Below are 18330 nucleotides of genomic sequence, written 5' to 3'. Positions count from 1 at the left end.
ATCAAATGTATGGGTGAGCGTAAAACTTTATTTCATTATGTTGTTACAAGTAATGAAAACAGGAGGGGTCTATGGCCTGGCTATAATTCAAGAAACAGATATGGAAATGTGGTTTGAGTGCTGGGACAAGTCCCAAAAAGCCCGTGGAGTCTTGGAGTGAAACCAAAAACTCTCGACCTGTATGGTGACCTGTACGCACTACGCAAGACAGCAGGGTTTCTGTTGAGGGCTTTTGCAAGAGAGGATTTAAGCCTCTCAAGCCCTCACTCAAAAGGAATTTGATGATGATGATGATGGCCTGGGACCAAATTGACGGGCGAAGCCGATGGTTGATGCTAGTATAGATATAGTTCTATAGGTGTGCCATAGCGGTAAACCATTGACATATATATAGGTCCGTGCGGCAAACCTAAAGTAAACGGAAATGGTTTTCACAAACATGGCATCGTAGCGCACCACATCTAGGTAGGTACTGCAGTGAACAATTTGAGTCTACTAGCACTCTATATATAGGTAGTCTATAAATCTAAGTATCATTTTAGCTTTACAGATAGACTAGAATCCGAGTCTTTGTAGGTAGTCAATAAATCTAAGTATCATTTTAGCTTTACAGATAGACTAGAATCAGAATCTTTGTAGCGCTCTTCATCTAGATCTAAATTAGTAGTCTCAGTTTTGGGTCTCTTTCGTATGATGAATGAATCGGAAATTACAAAAAGCTAAATAAAAATTGTAAACTATTTGAATGGTGATTCAGCCACAGTCAACTTTATACAATAACAGCCATCTATCCAATAATAAATGGGACTAGATGTAGCTGACATAGAAGGTAGAATTCATTTTTACATAGCTTATATCTCTGTCTCTCTATCTGTCTATATGTCTTGTAATAAGTGTACACCATGGGCGTAGCCAGGATTTTTTTCGGGGCAGGGGGGTTTGGGGGGATTTTTACTCTTCCCTCCGCGCCAAATATATATATATATATAAGTGTGTTTGTGTGTGTGTGTGTGTGTATAAATTAATCTTCATTAAATTTTGATGACCCTTCATTTTTTTCGGAAGACGTTTACTAATGTGTACCCTAGAATATGTTCTTCCAGGAGTTAGTGAAAAAATTGTTGACCCCCCACCCTAACCAGCCCTAGTCTGGGTGAAGCTCCGCCGCCAAACACTACTTCCGGTATCGAAAGCAAACGAAATGCATATTCTGGGGTATCTAAGGTGCATTATCCTGCTACGAAAAGATTTTATTTCAAAAACCTAATGTGCTATTCTTACTGATTTAGATCCTCCCGCGCCTTTCGGCGCTTTGGGCGGCAAGCTGTTTCCCCAAAAATCTGTCACTGGCAATATCTGAAGCCTTTTTCCAGCTGCTCTAAGGACCTCCATGAAAGTGTAGCGCCAAGTTTGTACTAGCATGCCCATGTGTGCGCTTTCCTTGTAATGGCTTCTACGCCATCGCAAATCTTATTATGCTTATGGTTTACACGTTATTTCTCTCACACCCATGCTCGGATCAAGCTGAAACTTTGCACCATTGTTCTTTGAGATAGATAAGATACGATTCATTTTAAAAAAAATAACCAATTAGATATTTAATTACTGTCATTCATTATTCCGTTTAAAAGTAACAAGAGAAGCTAATACTTTAATATTTATAGATATGGTTGAATTGTATTGGGTTTTGTCTCCTCAAATAAGTGTCAATGCTATTTCCCTCTAACGCATTCTCCGATCAAGTTAATACTTTTAACAATTATTCATTGTACCAAACAAAACATGAATCAGTAAAGAAAAATACTCATACTTAATTAGTCAATTTCTTAATCATTTTTTTATATCAAATAAGGGAAATTTAGGTCTTCCCCTTTACATACGTTTTTTTTTAAAGAGCATATTTAAATATTTTGCTTATCCATTGTAGCAGTTATTCATACTTCTATTTATATGAACAAGTCTTGTTATTTGCCAAGGACTGCAAGTTAAATTGGGTTACATGTGTATTCTAAGGTACAATAGCTTTGCCCTAAGTAGAGACTTTCTATTGATTAAATCCCACCTAAAGACATTCTGCCGGGATGTAAATGGCTGATCCATCATGTGTTTGTTTCAGCTTGCAAGGTCGACCTCAAGATTATCCCCAGAGTTGTAGCATGGTAGGGACAAGACGCCAGAACTGATCGTATTGAAAGTTAAAAAGAGGATGGATAGAGACGTGAATCCATTGAGAGATCCCGATAATTTTAGCTGGAATCAGCAGGAGTCTAATGATGAGGAGGAGGCTAAATGTGACGTCGAAATGGGTGAAGAAGGCATCAATTTAGGTATCAATTTACCTGAAGGTATCAATTTTCCTGAAGGTATCAATTTACCTGAAGGTATCAATTTACCTGAAGGTATCAATTTACCTGAAAGAGACATCCAACGAGCTCAGCAAGACAGAGAACGTTACTTGCGTAATAGGGAGCGGTTTAGACTGCCTTTAGAGAGTGATCATTACAGAGAGAGGTCCAGTGAGAGGTCCGGAGAGAGGTCCAGAGAGAGGTCTGAACGCGATAGAGAACGTCTTCACCTAGACAGAGTTGGCACTGGGCATATCAGAGAACCGACAGAGCGGATTTACGACGTAATTGAGAGTGCTGTAATGCGTTCTTCTGATGTAGTTGAACAGGCATTAGGGCGTTCTTCTGATGTTGTTGAACAGGCATTAGGGCGTTCTTCTGATGTTGTTGAACAAGCATTAGGGCGTTCTTCTGATGTAGTTGAACAGGCATTAGGGCGTTCTTCTGATGTTGTTGAACAGGCATTAGGGCGTTCTTCTGATGTTGTTGAACAGGCATTAGGGCGTTCTTCTGATGTAGTTGAACAGACATTAGGGCGTTCTTCTGATGTTGTTGAACAGGCATTAGGGCGTTCTTCTGATGTAGTTGAACAGGCATTAGGGCGTTCTTCTGATGTAGTTGAACAGGGAGTAGTTGTCAGAGAACGATCTCAAAGCGACAGATCCCAAGCCGAAAGTGTCAGAGCAAGAGCTGAACTTTTCAGTGAAATAGCCGGACTTGGCAGAGAAATGGCCGAACGTGTCAGGGAAATATCCGAACGTGTCAGAGAAATGGCCGAACATGTCAGGGAAATAGCCGAACGTGGCAGAGAAATGGCCGAACGTAGCAGACAAATGGCCGAACGTGGCAGAGAAAGAGCTGAACGTCGCAGAGAAAGAGCAGCTGAACGTCGCAGAGAGAGGGCTCAACGTCTCCAGGTACTAGAGCCTGATATTGAAGAAGCAGTGTTAGTAATAAGAGACGAAGTGGTGAGTATCTTGACTTAAAAGACGGTATGGTGAGTATCTTGTCTTAAGAGACGATGTGTTGAGTATCTTGTCTTAAGAGACGATTAGTTGAGTATCTTGACTTAAAAGACGGTATGGTGAGTATCTTGACTTAAGAGACGATGTGGTGAGTATCTTGACTTAAGAGACGATGTGGTGAGTATCTTGACTTAAGAGACGATGTGTTGAGTATCGTAACAACGAAAACTAATCTTACAAAACAATCTGTGACCCTGTCTTACCCTAAGGGGCTGAAAACTAAGCTCCCCAATGACTACAATAATAAAAAAAAGAGAAATCCCACAAGGAAAACAAGGCAATTACTTTTCGTATTCAATGAATGACTGTAAATAGATACTATGAATATAAGTATCATTGATTTCATACTTAGGGCTCTTCTACGCAAAGATTATCTTCAAGGTCCACAATACCAGGACCTCTAGGTTTGACAAAGTCAGAACTTGATGTCCTCCCGACGGCAGTGCACAATAGGGACAGACCCTCCGACGGAGAAGCGGCCTCTTCAGATGTTCGATGCACAATCTGTCTGAAGGATTTCGAGACTGGTGACCAGAAGCGTATATTGCCATGTATTCACAATTTCCACACAGAATGTGCAGACAAATGGCTCAGGGTAAGATCGGGTTAAATGTCTTTAGTATTTAGCACCTTGACATTTGTTTACACCAAGAAAGTATGTTCAAAAATGGATTAAGAGGTTTCCAAAAAAAAGATGTAAAAAAAAAATGAAGAAAATCGGACAAATCTAAGAAGATAACTGCCAGGAGTTCCATGTGTATTGCGACGTGAGCGACTTCTGCCTATTAGAGCAAACACCAAACTGTGCTCAAACCTTGTATGTTCCTTACTCTGTCACACTGTATCAGCGCTACTCCTTGACTAGGGCACGTCAACAAGATCACTGACGACTTCTCCTACCTGTATGTTGTGATCATATCAATAAACAAACTAAATAAAGTAAAAATCATTTTAAAAAATACAACAAAGCTTTCAAAGGGAAGAACTCCGCACTCAATAATAAAAAAGGTTATTTCACTTTTCAATATCAAACAAAAAAATGTACTACCAAAAATTAATTGACTAAATGGTTGATTTTGTAATTAATTCATGCTTTGTTATGTACAATATAGAATTCTTCAAAGTTCGATCTTGATTCAAGAATTCGTGTGAAAGAAATAATGTGTACACTTTTTTTAAAGGGATAAAATCCGACTATTTAGCCTTATATGTGAACACTTAAGGATTACTTCCCTTTGTTGGTATCGATCAAAATACTTATTAACCAATAATCAATTGACTAATTAGCTATATAGTTTGTAGGTTCATGTATTGTCTACGCCAATGATTAATTGTGCAAAGTTTTAACTTGATCCGAGAATAAGTGTGGGAAAATAACGTGTTTAAACGTTGTACCAGACAGACAGACCGAGAGATAGACAGACAAAACATCGTGAGTTGATATAAGCTTTGTAACTAATATTACAAACTATTTCAGAGGAACGCCACGTGTCCTGTTTGCCGACATCTAGTCAAGTAGTAAACACCTGGCCAGTACTTGCACTTCTAATGTTACTATGAAAGCTCTTGGAACTTTAAATAGGCTCTATTAACAGTATGCTTGTATTATTTAACACCATCCATCGACCATTAAGTCATTAATATTAAACGGCCATGAATTAATTATTTGTGTTGTTTTTTTATGTACATAATTCTCTTTTATTTGTTAATGTTTAGTAAAATGTATTTGCAAGTGTTTAACTGTAAGTAAGAATTAGATAGGAGCAAAAAGAGTATGTTGCTTACTCCACATAAAATTTAATTTTAAAATGCGCTATGCCGCTAAAGTTTAAAATGATACGGGTCAGTTGCAATTTGAATCTGGTTTCCCATTTTGAAGTTACGAAAGTAAATTATGAGGCTTTGATTAGGTAGGTGCGGCTGACATACCTATTACCTGTTAGTGTGTATGTATGAGATAATCAATAGTTGTTTCTCGAGAGAAGCAGGCTTTAGATCTAATAAATCTAAATCTTTCCAAGATTCCAATAAAAACTGCATTTTTTACATATGAATACACACGATTTCCTTTTTAGAGGCCGGTGAGAAGGAAATAGAAGCCATTACTTTAGTATGGTCTGTCTGACTTTTAATGTTCAACGGCTACTTTTTAGTTTTCTAAAAGCTAATAGTTTGATTTCTAAAATTAACTATGAAAGCAGTGTTTGCATAAAAATACACCATTTTTGACTATTAATAGTAAAATAAGGTAAGGCTACATTAATAAGGGAGGAATTTTTTTTTTCATTACAGTGTTATTAATTTATGCGATAGGTGTTAATCTTTTTAAAATAATGTTATAAAATTGTTTAATGCTAAATTAAGTATTTTTGTATTTTACAAGGAACTTTTAATTGTTTTGTTTAAAACAGAATGCAGTTGGTCTCTACATAAGTTGAGTATAATTTAAAACAAGAATGAATAGGCCTTGATTCTTTTGTTAGAAGTGAAGTATAGTAACAACAAGATACATACACTCCGAAGGTTAAGGTTTCATTCTTGAGGCTTTGAATGATTATTCCTTTACAAAACAATAATATAAATGAAATAATCAATCAATAACATCGTTTAGGCTAGGTTCACATTGAACCATAACTTCATAACATTGAATACATATGAATATTAGCAATGTAAAAATAGTAACATGCATATACATTCGATAGTTTAATGGCGTCAGTCGGCTCAACAAGACAATAGTATCGTCAACACTCTCAAAGCTTATACGTATCTTCTTTTAGTATTGGTGATGATGGGGTTGTGGTTGTTGATAGTTTGTAGTGCATAGTATCTAATATTCTGCCTTTTTACCTGCCTGAGTGGACCACTTCTGTCTTTGTAACCTTGATTTAACTTGTATATTTTACAACAAGCGAAAAGACATTGTTGTATAACAGAGTAAAGGACTGAAAGAGCAATGTCTCATTAATTAATTAATTAATTAGTTAATATTTTCTTGATTCGTTTTTTGTAAGGGGTATTGAATATTTGTGCAAAATCTCAACTTGATCCGAGCATGGAAAGTGTGACAAAGAACGTGTCCAAAACGTGTACGAGACAGACTTTGTTGATCTGAGCTTTGTACCAAAGATGAATCTCGGTGAAGACTGGGAGTTTGAATTTCGGGATATCTGGACTCCCAGTTCTAGTAGTACCTAAAAGTACTTTATCGTTTTGCTGGCCACAAAACAACCTCATATACTGAGGTCTGAGACATAAACAACCTCATAAACTGAGGTCTGAGACATAAACAACCTCATAAACTGAGGTCTGAGACATAAACAACCTCATAAACTGAGGTCTGAGACATAAACAACCTCATAAACTGAGATCTGAGACATAAATAACCTCATAAACTGAGATCTGAGACATAAACAACCTCATAAACTGAGGTCTGAGACATAAACAACCACATAAACTGAGGTCTGAGACATAAACAACCTCATAAACTGAGATCTGAGACATAAACAACCTCATATACTGAGGTCTGAAACATAACAACCTCATAAACTGAGATCTGAGACATAAACAACCTCATAAACTGAGATCTGAGACATAAACAACCTCATAAACTGAGATCTGAGACATAAACAACCTCATAAACTGAGGTCTGAGACATAAACAACCTCATAAACTGAGGTCTGAGACATAAACAACCTCATATACTGAGGTCTGAAACATAACAACCTCATAAACTGAGATCTGAGACATAAACAACCTTATAAACTGAGGTCTGAGAAATAGTCTCGTTATTAAGAAGCTCTATAGTATAACCCAGGAGCCAAGTTGTGCTTTGCATTAGAGTTAAAGGAAGTCGTTTCCAGAAGGAGGAATCGACTCCTGATTCGTGGGTTTAGTATCATTGTGAGATAGATCTATTTCAGATAGAGTAACGCACATTCTAGTAGTGCAAGACAGTGGCGGCACGAGAGAACACAGCCCTTGAACTGTGTGGTGGAAGCTAACTCAAGACATGGCCCATCTCTGTGCTACAAATCTTATGAATCATGAACGAACCATTTCTCTATCTATATATATAACTCTCTTCATGGCTCAACCATAGACATATATATCCTATATCTAGACTGGACATGGAGACTTTTTAAAACTACAAAAAATGTCATGAAAATTTTTTAGAAAGTTGGATCAAGGCGTTGTTTTTTTTAAGTCAGGGGTTCTCAACCTTTGGGTCGGGACCCATTTGGGGGTCGATTGACGATTTTCCAGAGGTCGCCAAAGACAATCGAAAAATGAATTGCTATTGTCTGTTCTTCTATTGCTGTGTGTGTGTGCTGGGGGGGGGGTCGCGGCAGAGTGGGGGGTTGTAAAAGGGGTCGCCGAGCCTAAACGATTGAGAACCGCTGTGTTAAGTAGATAAAAGAAGTCAACCCTAACCTATGTAACATATAATTTAATTTTTAGATCGAGATCTAGTAAATGAACATAAAAAATAGTGCACTCTCGTCTCATAATTATTATTTTGCAATATAGTTATAAATACACATTTTTATCTTCTGTAAAGTACATTTACAGTACTACTGGACGATATAAATAAATAAATAAATCTTTTAATCTAGGGGAGGAGGACCACATGAGGCTATTTTTTTATTTTTTAACCAAATGCATTCATATTTGGTATACATATATATGGAGTTAATCTAATGTAAAAAATGTAAAAAAAAATCTTTTAAAAATTTTTGGTTGCCATGGAAACGCCGCCATATTGGATTTTTTAAGGTAGCTTTAAGTCGTATCTACTCCTACAGTATTTGTTGAAAATGAATGAAATAACTTGAATTCAATACTTAAACAATGTATCTAGAAAGTTATAGACTTAGAAATTGAATAAATCTTTTTACTTTTTAAATATTTGAGATCTCATCCAAGTGTAGTTATTATTTCTCATTTTATATTAGTCCTGTGAAAGGCCCCCACCAATTAGAGGATTATGGGGCTGCTTAGTTTACATATGCCTGAGATCGGCCTTGCTATACTGCAACAATGTTATTTAGTGTGATATAAGAGACTGTAAATGAGCGGAAGCAATTCATTCTTCTTACTTTAATTTATGTAAAGTTCTCCTTTCAGACCTTCCGATCCATAGGGCAGATGATGTTAAGGTCATCTGTTTCTTACCCAACGGTTAACGAGCAGGGTGTCAATTCATTCATACTTAGAGTTGAACACTTGCAAAGAAATTTTACTAAACATGAGAAGTAGAACGTATTGTGTAAACAAGAACATACAACAAACAGAATAGATAGCCGTTCAGTTTAATGAGTTTACTGTTGATGGATGTCGTTATATAAGATAAGCATCTTTTTACAAAAAGAACATTATTAACTCCCAGCGCCACATTAGATGTGCAAGTACTGGCCAGGAGTTTACTACTTGACTAGATGTCGGCAAACAGGACAGGTGGCGTTCATCTGAAATAGCGCAAAATAAAATTGTGAATTTTTTTGTTGTTGTTGAAACTCAAAACTTGTCGTCTGTAATACAATGAATTAATTAAAGATAATAGACGAAACAATGATTGTCGTGAAAACATGTTTCAACTCCTAAAATGATGTCATTAATGTGCTTGTGCTCATGCAGTTTTGGAAAGAGGGCCGCACATAGAACACACAATTTACCCGCGACATCAAAAGTTGCAATTAGAAATCCGGAATGAAATTAGAACTTGAACCACCTCCCTGTTCGGAAACCTAGCGCTTTGGGCCACTCCACACATTTTATAATTTAAAATTTCCTTTCTATAGCGCTGTTTACACTTACGGGCCATAACTATGGCGCTAAGCGCATAGTAGATGAAAAAAAAAATGATCTAAGAAAGTTTTGAGCAAGTCGATGTTCTTCTTGAATGTGTTGCAATGGAAGAGATGTCTCAGCTCATTGGAGGTGAGGGGCTGAGCGGTAAAGCGCTTGGCTTCCGAACCGAGCCCCAGGTTCGAATCCTGGTGAAGACTGTGATTTTCAATTCCATGATCTTGGGCACTACCCAACTCTAATGGATACCCAACATTAGTCGGGGAAAGTAAAGGCGGTTGGGTGTTGTACTGGCCACAAGACATACTCGTAAAACCGTGGGCCACAGAAACAGATGACCTTTACACCATCTGCCCTATAGACCACATGGTCTGAAAGGGGAACTTTCCTTTTTTTTATTACTGTTGAGTGGATTTAAGGGCGCCCCGAAGATCCCGAAGTCGAAATTCTAGTTTTTCCCCTGCAATCGAATCCTCTCTCCGTTCATAAGCCAAGCGCTTTATCGTTCGTCCACAACGCCCTATAGGTACTTTTTTTTCTGATGTATTTGTAAAACTTCTAAACAGTCATAAGTACCAGACATAGGTTTGCGATGTAATTTTACAAATTTAATATTACAAAAAAAATGATACTGAACATAAAAAAAAAAAAAAAACGAATAGGGCGAATTTTATGTCAGGCTATGTGCATGTACATCATCTGCCCTATAGACCACAAGGTCTATACGGTATACTTTACAATGTGCATGGGTTACGTACTGATCTAAGATAACTTAGGTGTAAAGGTTAATATTTAATATATTTAACCCAATCTTACCCTGAGCCATTTGTCACCACACTCTGTATGGAAATTGTGAACACAGGGCAATATACGCTTCTGGTCACCCGTCTCAAAATCCTTCAGACAGATTGAGCATCGAACATCTGAAGAGGCCTCCTCTCCGTCGGAGATCCTGTCCCTGTTGTGCACGGCCGTTGGGAGGACATCAATTTCTGACTTTGTCAAACGTGGAGGTTCCGGTGTTTCAGGCCTTGAATCAATGCTATGAATTGAGTAGCCCTTAAAACAACATCGATTTCAATCAGAGTTTATTGTATGTATATATACATGTCGTTAAACTGAAGTATTACAGTATTTTGGACTATCAATAGAGTTTTGGTGAGTTGGATATTTACAGTGTGTTAAGCTAATCTCAACAAGTAGAACAACTATTTTATCTTTTTTTTTCTTTATTTTATCATTGTATCATTTTATCTTTACGTATTTTATTTTTAAGTCTCCCACAGACAGTCCGATCCCTGTACTTTTCGTATGGCTCACACATTAGGCCCAGCGGAACTATTATCACTAGAGAATGAGCAAAGGCGGGACACTGACATCTAAACCATTAAGTCTTAGGAACGAGGGCTCATTAGCCTTGGATAGATGCCCACCTAGGAAAAGGAAAATTCTATTGACACCTCTGTTGCCTTTCGACCAAACCAAATATGGGAAAGGCCTTGAGAGAACCTGAGCCTCTGACTTACACAGTGCAGAAATAGCGACGCCACTTATTCCAAACTGTATCGGCACTTGACGTTCAATAGGGAGAGGGAGAGGGTGACTGCTGTTTGGTTGACCTCGTTCCGATCATAGGTAATACCCAGGCGTTTATTTAATTTAAATGAGAGGATCTATAGTCACTTCAAGGTTGAAGGGGGCTATACTACTGGTACAATACACTAAACTAATATATTTTTTTACATAACTTGGAGTACGATCTTGATCTTGACTATACTAATTCCAGTTCAACACAGCACTGCATAAAGAATAAGATCATAACACTAGCTATATTTTGTACTAGACAGATATTAGCCGCTGCCCGCGGGTCTTAACTTTCGTATTGCTTATGTAATCACTGGTATAGTGCATTAGAAACAAAGAAATAATAATGTTATAAGTAAAACGAATGCATGAATTCATGAATAAAATAAAATTATGAATGGAACTAAAAATAGCTAATTGACTTGAATTCAATTTTTTTATGAAAACATTGGCGAACGAATGTAGATTAATGTAAAAATGCTTTAGAAAAACAAATTTGAATGTTAATTTAATTAAAATATGAAATGAATGGACTATAATTAATATGTTTATGTGTTTAATTACAAAACTATCTTTGCCAAGAGAAGTTGTATCATCCTAGAGTGGAATTCGTTTTTAGACCTAGGAATAGAGAGATTTGTTTGTAATGTCTAATGAAAGAATGTTCGTCAGGAATTATAAATTCGCAGATATAAGGAATAAATTTATGTAAAAAAAATGCATTCGAAACACACATTTGAAGGTTAGTTTTTTAAAATAATGAAATCAATAGACTATATTTTGTATTTTCATGTGTCAAAGTGAAAAACTATCTGCGCAAAGTGTAGTTTCTAAAATAAGATCTAGATCTAGATCCTTAGATCTTTTCATGTAAATATGGTTAACATGGCCTAGATCGATGAAGTTATAATGCTTTCATAGAGTTGGTCAATTTTTTTTAGGATCTTAAGTTTGTTTTAGAGCTACAATACATACATCACGGTCTTTAGTACCCAAGGAACATTTATGCCAAGTTTTATCAAGATTGGTCAAACGGTTTTGATTTCTATTCGTAACATACATACATACATACATACATACATACATACATACATACATACATACATACATACATACATATATACGCCTTACTTTCTACTTTAGTATATAGATGATATTAATGAAAATATTAATAACCTATAACAAGTCTTATGATAAAATTATCTAAATTATTTTTAAATATTGATGTTATAGAACACAACATTTTAGTTTGAGTTTGATTTTTTGGCACATCGGCACAATTTAGGCCATGTCGTGCCCGTAATCCTTCATGACTCTCCCTTCATATCACCAGAGCTGAATTCCATACAGTTAAATCATTAAAAGCATGGTTTATAAGTATTTGGAGTAGTAAACTTAGTAAAAATTTAATAATTTAGTATAAATCATTTGTAAATATTTTATGGTCATAATTTCACAAATCAAATCTTCGTAGACAACCCCCACCTCCCGGACAAAGCCCAGTACCTTCCCAGGGTCGACACTATCGAACGATGTTTTTAAGTTGTGCGCTAATTTTTTAACAATAAGATTCTTTAAACTTTTTTCTACTCAGAATTATTCTTGTTTGTTTATTGAAACTACTCACCAATATCCCAATGCGATATCCAAGTGCATCGTCTCTGAGTGTATACCATTCCTCTTCTTCATCATTGTCAGATTCTAATGCAAACAGGACCTGAAGACGCTCAGCTCTCTCCCTGTCACGCTCAACCATCTCTCTGTCACGTTCAGCCCTTTCTCCGTCACGTGCGCTCGCTCTGTCCGGCTCGGCTCGTTCTCGGTCTAGTTGAGCTCGCTCTAGTACATCATAAGGCCGCGCTCTTGCAGGCTGAGCTACAACCTGGGGACGATCTCCTTGAGGGCTCCCTTGATGTCGTGGAGGCAAATCTCGGGACCGCGATCTGGACCGCTGTCTAGACCAGTCTCTAGGCCGGTCTCTGAACTGCTCTCTGTTATCCTCAGAACGGTCTCTCTGTTGCTCAGCACTCTCGCTTTCGCCCTCAGCACGCTCTCTTGCCCGCTCCACCCGCTCCCTCGCTTGCTCCCCCCGCTCCCTCGCTTGCTCCCCCCGCTCTCTCGCTTGCTCCCCCCGCTCTCTCGCCCTCTCCCTCCGCTCCCTCGCCCTCTCTATCCGCAGTAGGGCCCGCATTGCACGGTCTCTGTCTTGTTGAGCCCGCTCGATGTTACGTTCAGGCGCAATGATGTCCTCTTCATCCCCAGCGCCGTTATGTTCAGCCTCTTCCTCATTATCAGACTCCTCCTGATTCCAGCGCCAATTATTCATGTCTCGTATTGGATTCGCGTCTCTATCCATCCTCTCTTTGAATCTGCAGTCCGATCAGTTCTCGCGTCTCTTCATGCCCCAACGCTGGCGACAATCTTGAGGTCGACCTCGCAAGCTGAAACAAACACAAGTTGGATCAGTCATTCTTACCCGCAGAAGGTCTTTTTTCTTCAATTTTAAAATGAATGTTTCAAACGATTTAGATTTAGAGAAGTAGAGAGTTTATGTTAATTGATCACTGTAATGTATACCAGGGCCGGCCTTAGGCATAGGCAAACTAGGCAGCCGCCTGGAGACTCCGATCGGTAGGGGAATCGCCCAGGGCTCTAAGAATTGTGGATTAAGACGGATCAAAATCAAACCTAAGAAATCTATATGTCTCCATGCATGGGCGTAGCCAGGGGGGGGGGGTTGGGGTTCAAACCCCCCCCCCGAAATGAAATCCCTCCCCCACCGGGGGGGGGGGGGAATCGGAATTTAGTGACTGATTTTTTGCTTTGATTTTGTTTATTTTAGGTGAGATTTTAATACTAAACCATCACTTGCCCCAGCATAACCAAAGGGGTTTTGAGTTTAAAACCCCCTACCAGGGGGGTTCGAGTTTTAAAAACCCCTTCCAGGGGGGTTCGAGTTTAAAACACCTACCAGAGGGGTTCGAGTTTAAAACCCCCTACCAGGGGTTTTTAGTTTAAAAACCACTACCAGGGGTTTTTAGTTTTAAACCCCCTACCTGGGGTTTTGTAGTTAATTCTTCTATAAAACAAAACAAAAAAAATGCAAACGAAAATCCCCTAATTCCAAGAGCACAGTTAAGAAAGATTTTGATTTTAAAAGCCCCTCTAAAATTTACGATAAACCCCCTCTTCAACATAAAAAAAACAACCTAATTACGCACTCAAAATGTTATGAGCGTAGCTAAATGGGTTTTGACTCAGTTTTGAGTTTAAATCCCACTTCAGCGGGGTTTGAAGGTAAAAAATACCTCTTTAATAATAAAAACAAAGCAAATTATACACTCAAAATGTTATGAGTGTAGTCAAAGGGGTTTTGAGTTTAAACTCCCCTCCAGTGGAGTTTGAAGCTAAAAAGTACCTCTTCAATATAAATAAAAGCAAATTACTCACTCTTATATCTATGAGCGTAGCCAAAGGGGTTTTGAGTTTAAACCCCCCGCCAGGGGGTTTAAGGCTAAAAAATACATCTTCAGTGTAAGAAAAAAAGTAAATTACGCACTCAAAATGCTATGAGCGTTGCCAAAAAGGGTTTTGAGTTTAAACCCCCATTCAGAGGGGTTTGATGTTAAAAATACCTCTTCAATATAAAAAAAAGCAAATTACACAATCCATTCCAATTGGGGGTTTTGAGTTGAAACCCCTCTTCTACAGATGGCTTTTTTTTTTTAAGTTTAAAACCCCTCCAGATGGTTTTGAGTTTAAAATCCCCCTACAGAGCATTTTGAGGTGGAAAACCCCCAACAGATTATTTTGACGATAAAACTTCTCTTTTCGATATAAAATCTAAAGCAAACTACAGTCACTTAATTCCAAGAGCGTATTCAAGAGAGGTTACACATTTTTACCAGTGGCAGGGCTCCATTAATAAACTGCAGTGAATAGTCATCTGTCGAAATTGAAAAACACTAAATGTGGCTCAACAAAAATGGCTAAGACAGATTTTAGGAGTCAGTTATAGAGCTCGAGTCTAAATCAAGGAAATCCTATGCCGAACTGGTAGTCGACCCCTTAGTAAGATTGTGAGAGAGCGACTCATGAGGTTTGCGGAACATGTTCTCTGACAAAATGAATTACGCATAAGAAGAGTTGCAATGATATCCTAGTACAACTTGACGCCACTCATTCATGGAGATCCTCATGGCTGGTGGGAAGAGGCTTCAGACATTACCAGTGACAGATTTTTATGGATACAGCTTGACGGCAAATGCGCCGAACGGCGCGGGAGGATCTAAGTCAGTAAGAATAGCACATTAGGTTTTTAAAATAAAACTTTTTAATAGCAGGAAAATGCAGTGTAGATACCTCAGAATATGCATTTTGTTGGCTTTCAATACCAGAAATAGTGCTTGGCGGCGGGGCTTCGCCCCTCGCTGGGGAGCTCCTAGCGCTCCCCCAGACCCCCTTGCTAGTAATATCGGCGAGTCTACACTTTTATGGAAACAGCTTGACGGCAAATGCGCCGAAGGGCGCGGGAGGATCTAAGTCAGTAAGAAAAGCACAATAGGATTTTAAAATAGAAATTTTTAATAGCAGGAAAATGCACTGTAGATACCTCAGAATATGCATTTTGTTGACTTTCAATATCAGAAATAGTGCTTGGCGCTCACCCAGACCCCATTGCTAATAATGGCATGGAATTTACAATTTTTCCACTAACTCCAGGAAGAACCTATTCTAGGGCACATTAAACGTCTTCCGAAAGAATGAAGGGTCAGAATGTAATAAAGAGTGTGTACACACACACACATAAATACATATGAAAACAAAATTTCGCCGGGGGGGGGGGGGGGTTGTCGGGGGGGGGGGGGAGAAAAAAAATCCCCCCCAACCCCCCCCCCCCCCCCCCGAAAAAAAATCCTGGCTACGCCCATGTCTCCAGGTCACTAGCCTAGCCTCAAGCCTCTACTATAAGTTTACTCGAGAATGTTTCTATTTATTTGGTAGACTATATATACGTTTTTTTTTCTTTTGGTGAAATGTCGAAACGTTATATCTCTATTGTGGTGCTATCGGCGCAATATGAATTTAACTTATTTGTTGATTTAGCTATAGATCTTGATGCAGGACGATTTATCTTTTTTTTGCGTATTTTTCTCTTTAAACTTTTAATTTTTCTATTTACTTCCCCGGGAGCCTCCAATTACGTAAGGCCAGCCCTGTGTGTACCCACGTTAATTGATGCTTATACTGGATAACTCATAGTCAATTTTGGTAAGACTTGGTTAAGGGGTTGAGCTTACTATTTCAAGCTTCTTTATACCGAATCAGAAACCCCATTAGTAGCGAACCATGCTGAGAATTACTGCCTTAGAGCTCGGAAGAGGAAGCGGGCAGTGAGTTGTAAGGTCACCTTGTCCCCGTACAAAAACAGCCCTAATGCCGCACATGGAACAGTACTCTCTCTCTCTCATTTCCTTGTCCCAATCGTCCCTCATACAAAACTCGACATTCGTAAAGAATGTGGTTTACTGTTTCATCGTCCTCGACGCAGTGTCGGCACCGTGAATCGTAGTTCGCCTTTCACAAAGTACGCGCCAATTGGACAGTGTCCGACTCGGAACTGGGCTAGGACGGCCTGTTCCGCACGGCAGATCTCCCACCATGCGTCCTCTCGGTCTGGTCTACTCATTGTACCAGAAGGTTTAAGCCAAGTGTGCACCTGTTCAAAAGACACATCGAGCCTCCTACGTTGACCTAATTACGTATTATTTTCTGTTAAGTGATGGCCGAGTAGTTAACCACTAGGATACTTTGCCAATAATCTTGAGGTCGCCTATCGATGGAATCTATTTTCTCGTTTCTATGTTTTAACTTTAATCCTCTATGAATTACAACTTAGTCTTAAGTCCAATGGGTACTGGGGTATTGGTTGAAAAACACGGTCTATTGGGCCTCTACTCTGACCTGCAGCGTCGCAACCAATAGCTCGTTGCCACCTCGTACGAACCATTTGAAATTGTCGTGTAGAGTTGTGCATCGCACTTGGAACCCTAAGGCCAGCCAAACGCGAACAAGAGCTCCCTTCTACCGGCCTGGACGAACGGTGTACACCTCGCATACACCGTTCTGTTGGGCGTGAGGGGTGAGACTCGTGGCTAAACTCATGTTTAGTTTGACGTTAGCTTCCAGCGTACACAAGGACCTGCTGCCATTTTTCTTTGATCTACCAGGCTGACATGCGGGGCAAGCCCTTTATGTAACGGACCCTTGAGGGACGGCGCCTAGACGTTGACAAATGCTGTGGGAGCACAGTGCAATGAGGATGCTCTCATATCCTCTTAGTCACTCCCACGGAAGCTTTGTTTGGCTACCCTTTGTCCTCATCGTCCCTTCTCACGATCATATCAACCCGGACGCCACGATGAGGCAGGGTAACTCGAACGAACAAGCATGTGACGTGTCAACGAACTATTGGTCTCCGGTGCCCACAGGCTGCGATGTTTGCAGGTCAGGGTTGAGACCTACTTTGACGATTGGTTTATTTCAAACGTTTATTATCTTCCTAAGTAGGGCCTAACGGTTGTACCTAGGAACACACACGTAACACTGATTTTACTGCTTTTCAACAAATAACTAAACAATATAGACTTCATAAACAGATGTTATTAATAGAAAAATAAATCTCTACTGCTTTGTAATGTCTTGTAGTCTAGATATATTTTTATTTTTTTAAAACAAGATCTAAAACTTAGATAGTTATTCTAAGATTATAGATAAAAGCAGGCTAGATTAGATCTAAACATAAATGAATTAAATCTTAATTGTTGTTAATTAATTGAATTTGACTGTACTACTGTGACACAATTTCTACACAATGCAAACACTTGTATAATCATATTTTTTTTTTAGAGCACTGTGTAACTTCTTTTACATGGCCCGACATGGGCTCAAAGTGTACATTAATAAAGATCTAGATTCTAGACTACCTACCTAGATCTAGATGTACAACGCTAGTGAGATGTCATCTTTGGAATGTTCACTTCCGTTCACACAATGTTCATCTGCTATCACAAAATTATATCATTTGCTTCCCGTGCGCAAAAAGATTTAATTAGAACAAACATAATATTTAAAAAAAAAAATTGAAAAATATATGGCTACTTTTTGAAGCTGGTTATAATCTAGGATTTCTCTTTCGGACTTATTCTGATCTGATCAGATGAGAGTTTGAGTTTGAGTTTTGAGTTTTGGCACATCGGAACAATTTAGAACATGACGTGCCCGTAATCCTATCGATTTCGATACAATTTAGTCCAACAGGATTGATCTATTCCGCCTTTGCTCGGATCGGATAGGATAGAATTGGCTTGAATATGATCCGAACGAATTGGCTAGGTTCGTTTCTGAGAAAAAAAAAATATGGATATGACAGAAAAGGACCCGCTGTCATGACGGCCGGCATTAAGTTACGTAAGTAGGCATCATCTTCTGGCAGCCAATGGCTTCCCGAAGAGACAGAGTTAAAATAAGGACGCATGGCATAGGGCTAAGGTCGGCACCTATCTAGATCT

At 38.8% G+C, this 18330-nt stretch overlaps 2 protein-coding genes across 5 annotated transcripts; one reads left to right on the top strand and one right to left on the bottom strand.

Moving 5' to 3' along the window:
* Positions 1-419: 419 nt before the first annotated feature.
* On the top strand, positions 420-5033 carry LOC106076599 (trichohyalin-like). 4 transcript variants are annotated; one of them, XM_056045109.1, is made up of 4 exons: positions 420-465; positions 2117-3313; positions 3723-3965; positions 4848-5033. In XM_056045109.1, the coding sequence occupies exons 2-4, from the start codon at positions 2207-2209 to the stop codon at positions 4887-4889; spliced, it is 1392 nt and encodes a 463-aa protein (XP_055901084.1). In that variant the 5' UTR covers positions 420-465; positions 2117-2206; the 3' UTR covers positions 4890-5033. The 4 variants fall into 4 exon arrangements, with proteins under 4 accessions (XP_055901084.1, XP_055901083.1, XP_055901085.1 ...); XM_056045108.1 differs by having other exon boundaries at positions 447-513; XM_056045110.1 differs by lacking the exon at positions 420-465 and adding an exon at positions 568-829 and having other exon boundaries at positions 2117-3262.
* A 3630-nt stretch (positions 5034-8663) lies between these two features.
* Positions 8664-17827, bottom strand: LOC129928864 (RNA-binding protein 25-like). The gene is made up of 4 exons (XM_056045340.1): positions 17750-17827; positions 12387-13200; positions 9992-10234; positions 8664-8835 (listed from the first exon to the last, which is right to left on the bottom strand). Exons 2-4 carry the CDS (start codon positions 13113-13115, stop codon positions 8794-8796), a joined length of 1014 nt encoding a protein of 337 aa, XP_055901315.1. The 5' UTR covers positions 13116-13200; positions 17750-17827; the 3' UTR covers positions 8664-8793.
* Positions 17828-18330: the final 503 nt, after the last annotated feature.

The sequence above is a fragment of the Biomphalaria glabrata genome, chromosome 10 (assembly GCF_947242115.1).
Source record: "Biomphalaria glabrata chromosome 10, xgBioGlab47.1, whole genome shotgun sequence".
NCBI lineage: Eukaryota > Metazoa > Mollusca > Gastropoda > Planorbidae > Biomphalaria > Biomphalaria glabrata.
The sequence above is the reverse complement of the archived record's forward strand: the minus strand, read 5'-3'. Positions and strand labels throughout refer to the sequence as shown.